The sequence below is a fragment of the Pundamilia nyererei genome, unplaced genomic scaffold (genome assembly GCF_000239375.1).
Source record: "Pundamilia nyererei isolate P.nyererei 1_Seehausen unplaced genomic scaffold, PunNye1.0 scaffold00530, whole genome shotgun sequence".
Lineage (NCBI taxonomy): Eukaryota > Metazoa > Chordata > Actinopteri > Cichliformes > Cichlidae > Pundamilia > Pundamilia nyererei.
The window spans coordinates 31,249-39,125 of NW_005187931.1; the positions used below are offsets into that span (position 1 = coordinate 31,249).

The following is a 7,877-nucleotide window of genomic DNA, read 5'->3' on the forward strand; positions in this document are numbered from 1 at the left end:
TTTTCTCCAAGCATGACATCCCAGTGTATTTCAGACCCAGCAACACGCTCAGACAAAAACTGGTTCACCTGAACGACAAAACTCCAAAACACAGACTTAACAATGTGGTGTATGCTGTACAGTGCAGCGAGGAATGCCCAGACCTCTATATTGGAGAGACCAAACAGCCACTTCACAAGCACATGGCACAACACAGAAGAGCCACCTCCACAGGACAAGACTCAGCAGTCCATCTGCATCTGAAGGATAAAGGACACTCTTTCGAGGATGCCAATGTTCACATTTTGGACAGAGAGGACAGATGGTTTGAAAGAGGAGTGAAAGAAGCCATCTATGTCCACTGTGAGCCTGTTGGCTCAGGCGATTAGAGGATCATCAGGGGGTCCTTTTGTCCCTCTGTGGGGGGTCACTCCCACTAGGTTTATATCTGGGACTCTCCACCATTTGACCCTAGAACTGAAGAAGCTTCTCGAATGACAGGTGAAACGTCTTCAAGTAACTTAAAGAAGTCCAGATGCTTTTCTTTGCAAGCTCCTTTGACTACCACTTCTTTGCTTTCATGATATGATGATGCAACTTTAGACCAGATGTGCACTTCCAGTCTGTTGACTGGTATAAAAAGCAAATAAAAAACAAACCCAAAACCCGATGATTCATATCCATGAACACAAATGCACAGGCAGCTATTTGTGACTTTACCCCCCCACATTTTGCTACTAGACTGGGCCAGACCCCAAACACCCCAAAAAACTATTTTTTTTTTGCTAGCTTGGGAGTTGTGGAGGGTTGAGCTAACCCTCTTCCCTACTGTTTTCATTTGGTTGTAGGAGCTGGAGTGGGCAAGTTAATGACTTGCATGTCTTTGTTACCTTTCACTGTCAGGCATGTCAGATTTCGTGTTGTTGTTTTTGTTTTTTTTTTAAATCCTAAGTCAAATTTGTTCCATGTAAGTTCGTACTTTATGTTTAATGTGAAAATAAATGCAGCCGCCCTTTTCTACAAATCCCCTGTGGGAGAGGAGCTGGAGTGGGCAAGTTAGTGATTTGGAGGTCTGTGTTTCTTTTACTTTTCATTGTCAGACAACGCAGGAACACACCAGTGTAACCAGTTTGAAAAAAGAAAAGAAAAAAAGATCCGTTACCACGATAAGCTAATGTCACGTATTTTTAGCAATGTACCCCAGTACATAAATCCAAATTCCATTCAAATATATGATGAGTCAGAAAGCTTTAATGAGTCATTAGTTTCTCCATCAGTTTTACAAGCCGCTGCCAACATTGCTCATACATTTGAGTAAAAAAAGAAAGCTTTTTTTTTACATTACTGTAAAAGATTTTTTTTTTTAAACCAAACTTTTATTCAGATTTTTTTTTTTTTTTTTTTTTGCACACAGAACATGTAAACGCACAAACATCCACTCACTTACACAAGCATGTGTCCGAGTGTCATTACCAAATTCAGTCATCATTCCCCTGAAAAGGCCAGTTTTGTTCAGGTTTACACCTTGTCTTTTACTTTTAGTCTAGAGCTACCGGTTTTGTGGACTACATGTGATTGAGAGCGCTTCACTCTGGACTCATCCTTACACTTTTTTTTTCTTAAGCAGTTTGAACATGGGAAAAACCCCCCCCCCCCAAAAAAAACCCAACCAATTGATAGCGAGGTTTGGAGGGGGTTTCACCCGCTTGCCTCAACGATTAAAATAATAAAAGTAAAACAAAAGTACATGACAGTGCTCATGTCTAAACAATCAGTTTATTGGTGCTGCCTCAGAAAACAAGTTTATTTTGAAAATCAGTCACTAGGAATGTGTTTGTACTCGAGTTAAATTCTAAATAAACACAAGTTTATAAATGGTTCATGAAAAATGATGCTAAAAGTATAATGCAACAGTTTGTCCCTGACATTTATTCCGAACATTTAAATCTCTCGTTTCATCGTGTCCTACGTGGCGGAGCGTTCGTATGGATGGGTGTCAGTGGTAGAAGTGGAGTTATACTCCGAGATGATGTGATTGTCCGTGTGGGGCTCAAAGTCCCTCTGAGCGTATTTTGGTGGTGGAGGCTCAGAGTCAGGGGGGAGGTTATGTTTTGAATCAGGATCAACGTGGTTGGGGGGCCGGAGAAGATTCGGGTCCATGCCGAGTTCGGACTTTCTGTGCGAGGCGTTGAATGTAATGCTGTGTTCAGAGGGAGTAGAGGAGGAGGAGAAGGCTGTGTGGTTCAAGTGTCCGTCAATCAAACAAGACGAATGCAAGTTAGCAGGTGCAACAAGACCCACCGAGAGTGGCTTTCCCTCGCAGTTCAGCACCGACACAGTCTCCTCGCCTGTCCGTCCTCGCGAGGCCGGACTGGAGGAGTGGAAGTCAACAGGAAGCAGGTTCACGGTGGACGGCGTGGCAGCTGTTGTCAAGCCAATTAGAGTCAGATTACTGGAACAGGGGGAGTTAGGGGGTGAGACATCATTCTGAGTCCTGGAATCACTAACAGAAACGGGAAGTGATGTGTCGTGAGAGTTGACTCCTGAGTACATGCCGCTACGTGCCGGGGGACCTCCAGCAGCACTGCTGAATCGATGAAAGTCAACGGGTGATGCCCAGAAGGAGTTGTGAGTCTTATTCCTGCAGCTGGCGGAGGTAGAGTGAGCAGGAGCTGGCTTCTCTTTGGACCAGCCAGCAGCTGAGTGGAAATCAATGTCCGATGAAGAATTCACAGGATTTAAGTCGACGGGTGAGAGGATGGAAGATATTCCCATCGTGCTCTCCCTGGTGGAATGTAAAGCTGAGGAGTTTAAGGAGTAATAACGAGAAGCCGTGGGAGTCGAATCACACGCAAAAGAGGAAGAGGGAGCGACAGGAGGTTTGTGACCGGAGTGATCGAAGTCAGTGGTCAGTGCTCGGACTTTAGAGAGAGCAGCTGAAACGCTGCTCATGTTGGCCGGCTTGCTGCTCAGTGCGAACGTGCTGGTCAGATGTCTCTTCAGTGCAGAAATGGGCGGGATGGACTCGCTGTCGTCAGGCAGCTTCGCGGGCGAACAGGAGTCGGTGGGATTTAAACTATGCAGAATTGGTCCGGCAGAGGTGTGATCTGAGTGGAGGTCTTTGTTAAAAACAGGGGAGCGGCGTGGACTCCCAGCATCTTTGTGTTTTAGTGGTGGCGGCGTGTTCCTGTTGTATGACCGAACCGGGCTGGCCTGTTTGAGGAGCGGAGGGGCATCCCTCCCCTCCTTCCATTGCTTGAGTTGAGATGGCGAGTTTATGGACGTAGCGTCCTGATTCTGGACTGGCTGCTCCTCAGAGAAAGTGGATTTCCAGCTGTCCTGCTGTTGATGAGCGTGACTAACGCCACACGGATCTCGGTAGCGCCTTTTTTTGGAGTCTGGGGAGCAGCTGGCGTCAATGTCCAACGGGGCTTCACGTTTAGGTGCAGCGATCCTGTCCAGGTCACTTAGGATGGAGGCCAAGAGGTGGCTGTCAGAGGTTGAAGCTTCAGTATGTCTTTTATGAAGAAGATCCGTCATTACGCGGGCAGCATCCTGGTCTCCCATTGGTCGAGAGCCCACGCTCACAGAGCCCATGTTTCTGTGACTGTCAGCGTTGGGTGTCTTTGGATCTGTCGCTTTGATTGGTCCTTCTACATCAACATCCAGGTTCTCCACGTCCACCTCGTGATCACTGTTGTCAATGGCGATCAGTCTAGCTGCCTTGGAACGGCCCGCCAGCTCTGTGTCCGACCCATCGTATCCTCGGTCCAGAATGTCAACGGGAAGCTCTCCGATTTCAGCGTCCAAAACGCCGCCCACACTGGCCGAATGCACCAATGGAAGCGGAGGAAGGTCTGAGAAGTCGACGGTCTGCTGGCTGCTGAGTGGGCTGCTGCTGATACTGCCGCTATTTTTGTTGTTGGCGTCGTCGTGGGTGCTGTCGCTGTCCAGGGTGATGATGACCGGAGAGCTGACAGAGAGAAAGACAAAGGAATAAAATCAGCACGAGTATAACAGCAACAACCCTCATCACTTGAGTCTTCTGTGATCAATAATGGTGTTCTTCTACAAAGGGATCAATACATAGATCAATCCCACCTGAAGTACATATTGTGGTAAAAATCTTAACGTTATCCATCCATTCATTCGCTTCCACTTATCCTTTTCAGGGTCCCGGGGGGTGCTGGAGCCTATCCCAGCTGTCATAGGGCGAGAGGCGGGGTACACCCTGGACAGGTCGCCAGTCTGTCGCAGGGCCAACACACGGGGACAGACAACCATTCGCACTCACATTCACAGCTAGTGGCAATTTGAATTATCCAATTAACCTATCCCCACAAGTTGCATGTCTTTGGACCATGGGAGGAAGACGGAGTACCCGGAGGGAACCCACACAAACACGGGGAGAACATGCAAACGCCACACAGAAAGATGGTGGAATTGAACTCAAGACCTTCTTGCTGTGTGGCAACAGTGCTAACCACCGTGCTGCCTATCTTAACGTTATTAAAGATTTTATTCAGCATTTGTGAGCATTTATAGCCTTATTAGTGCAGAAGATACCTACATGACATTCTTTGGACTGGTGAACACATTTTAACTCTGCAGTAAACACAAAACTGAGTTGGTGTCAATTTTTAGCAGAGGTTAAAACTGCTTTTTTTTCCTGGAAATTTTTACTGTACTTACGAAGCTTACAAATAATACATATTTAATCCTTTAATGTGTATCGTATCTGAAGTTCTGTGAAAAACCCAAATAAAACTTTTAAGAAACCATCTGCACAAATAGCAGAAATTATTCATTTAAATTAAAATTTGTATCTGCAAAATGATATTTATTTTCCCTTTTTCTTCCTAGTAAAAGGTTCAGCAAACAGGTTTTTTTTGGCATTTAATTAATTGTTCAGGCTTTACAGGGTGAAAAACCTCAAATTTGGACGTTTTATTTGGGGAAATTGTAAAGTTCAGCCATTTCTTTTGTTATTAACCTCCTAGGACCTGCCGTCCACATATGTGGACATCACATTTTGGGTTATTTAGACCAAAATACTCAATTTTGCTCTACATGGGCCTGATATCCACTTACGAGGACGTTATACTGCCACTGTTCTATCAAAATTTGAAACGAATATCCTCATATGCGGCTCTTATTTTTCTTAAAAACAAAAATAAGGTAAAAAAAAATTCTTTGTTTTTACATTCATCAGGCCCCAATATACCCAAATATAAAGACAAATTAAAAATGCATGTCGTGGAAGAGTTCGGGTCTTAGGAGGTTAAAGTAACGTTTTGAACAAAAAAGTAGATTCTACTCATAATGTTTGCATCACCAGAAACAAAAATGAAATTGGACAAGAAAATTGCAGTCTCTGCACCTACGTGAATGTTCCCCGCAGATGGCTATAATCAAGCTTTTCTGCAGACAGTGTCTGAAGGTTAATAACGAAACAAAAGATGGAAGCTCTGCCAATGAAATTTTAATTCACACTGCAGTCAAACAGGCAGATTTCCTCAGGAAGGCAACAGAAGTGGAGCCATCATCAGAGATGGATGAACTCTCTAAACACAAAGGAAAGGAGCTTCAATGCTTCCTTACTTACCTCATTTAGCAGAGGATACATTGAAGCATCATTCATCAAAGGAAAAGAGATAATGACATCACAAAATTCCCAGAGACAAACAAAATACCTGCTAAGTGTTAGATGATATTAATGTTTACCATCCGTTACACGCTACAACCTGATGTTGACCCTTAAACAGCTGAACTCTGAACGCCATGCTGCTGCAACCTTAAAAATTACCGTATTTTTCAGACCATGAGGCGCACCGGATTATAAGGCGCATTAAGGGAAACAAAACAGTCAGATAACTTAAACTTTACTCAACTCATTCTTCTTGCCTTGTCTACTTCCGTACCATTGATTCATTAATGTTGAATTCTCTCGCAGCTGCTCTATTCCCATGTTGTTGCAGTATATTAATGACCCAAATACATGAATGTACTATTGCTGTGTGATTTATTACTATTACTGAAGGTTACTCGCCATACCAATACCAACTAGATATTTAAATCTTAATATAAATGAGTAAGAGTAGAGTGGACATTAGGTAAGGCTGCACTTTTTGCAGTAATCTTGTATAGAAAACTATTCCGCGCGCTCCGAACTGTAGTAAAAGGACCTCTGACTAATACGCCGGTGTCCGTGTTGAGCTTGTAGCCGAAAACTAGCTTTGCTTTGTTGTCTGGGTCAACTTTGCTAGCGAGAGACAGAGAGAAGCGTTGAAACGCTACTCCACTGGAACTTATTGTTTCACATGAACACCGTGTACAGTCAAGTCTTAATCCGATTGTTCAGTCTGACGTCACTAGCCGTGTCTGGGTCTAAACTCCGCTGCAGGTCCATATATCAAACGATCACTATGGCATTACTGAGAGTTGAAAAACTGTCTAAAGTCTTTCATCTTTAATAAAATGATCAGCGTTCTGCTCTACCAGGTGTAACAATTGAGTTTAACATCCAGGCATCCATGAAAACGGAATTTATGACATTTAACGGAGTTAGAAGTTAGCAGGAAGTTAGCTCGCTAGCTTCTATCTAAATACAATATAGCATGTCCTGACTGCGGGGTTTTGGAAACAAATTAAAACGTACAGCTCTGTTATCACTTCCAGCATAAATGAAGACAGAAAACTAAACAGCAGTGACGTTTGTAGGGTTACTGAAGTTGGGCTAGCTGGTATATAATGATGTGTTACGTGCCGCTAGCGACACAGCTTATGGCAGGATGCTGTAAACGGACCAAACATCAGGAGAACCACCGAGATAATCCATCCACAATACGAGGTTAGTCATTAATATACTGCTGCATGGGCCGTTCTGTAGTTACATCGTAAGGGTTTAAAACCTGAGCTTTAAAATGATTAGCGGTAATAAAAACCACGAGAAGCCGACAGTGATCACTGACTGTTTTTAGGGGCTTGTTGAGCAAGATACAAAGCATTAAAACATGTTAAAAACACAACAGTCTTATTAAATGCAGACTACTTTGGGCCTGGAAGCACGATTCATCACGTTATCACTTAAAGACCAGATACCGGTCATGGCTGCCCAAAGAACATCTGGATTAAGACAAACTGCTTCAAAAAGTTTTGGTACTTTACAACAAACCTTCTCAATCGCCGTTGCCATTGGCAAGCAGTAGCCGCATAGACACCAGTAGTTTTCCCTCATTCTCTCATCCTCGTGTGACGGATAGTTTTCATCTTCATCTAAACTAAGTACTTGTTGACTATTTTCATTCGCTCTCTCGGTTTGATCTGGTTCAAACTGGAAAGGTTGAACAGAAGCCATTTCCAGTGCACTGCTAACTGTGAACTTGATGCGGTGCAACCATATGATGTCACTACCCAGAGTGCATTGAGAAGTAAATAACAATGGCGGCCTACTGGTAAATGGTTTTATATAAAATGTGCTTAAAAGGAAAACATTTGGCGTATTTTAATACCACGTGTTATTGAAAGCACAGTACATATTTTAACGCAAACATGTCTTAATAGCCGGGGTTCCCTTTAAGAGAAGACGCAGTGCAACAGATCACTTTTGGACTAACATAGAAAGTAATGTCTTGATGCATTCTCAATCATCCAGGAAAGTAAATCTCCAAAAGCTGATTCTGTTCATCTGGACGTAGCGTTTTGTGGGAGAAACATTTCGTCACTCATCCAAGTGACTTCTTCAGTCTCAGCTGACTGCAGGTTTCCCCAAATCTTATAAACCACCCCTGGTTCATCGCCCAGGAGTTGCCCACCCCTGGGCAACTCCAGGCCTCGAGGGCCGGTGTCCCTGCAGGTTTTAGATGTGTCCTTGAACCAACACAGCTGATTTAAATGGC

General features: G+C 43.8%; 1 protein-coding gene across 2 annotated transcripts in view; it reads right to left on the reverse strand.

The window, feature by feature from the left end:
- Positions 1-1,736: 1,736 nt before the first annotated feature.
- LOC102206669 (E3 ubiquitin-protein ligase Topors-like) overlaps positions 1,737-7,877 on the reverse strand; it is a 17,164-nt gene continuing 11,023 nt past the window's right edge. For both annotated transcript variants that reach the window (XM_005754269.2, XM_005754270.2), the window contains exon 4: positions 1,737-3,952. In XM_005754269.2, coding sequence (XP_005754326.1) covers positions 1,945-3,952 — 2,008 coding nt within the window. In that variant the 3' untranslated portion in view covers positions 1,737-1,944. The remainder of the gene's footprint in view (positions 3,953-7,877) is intronic.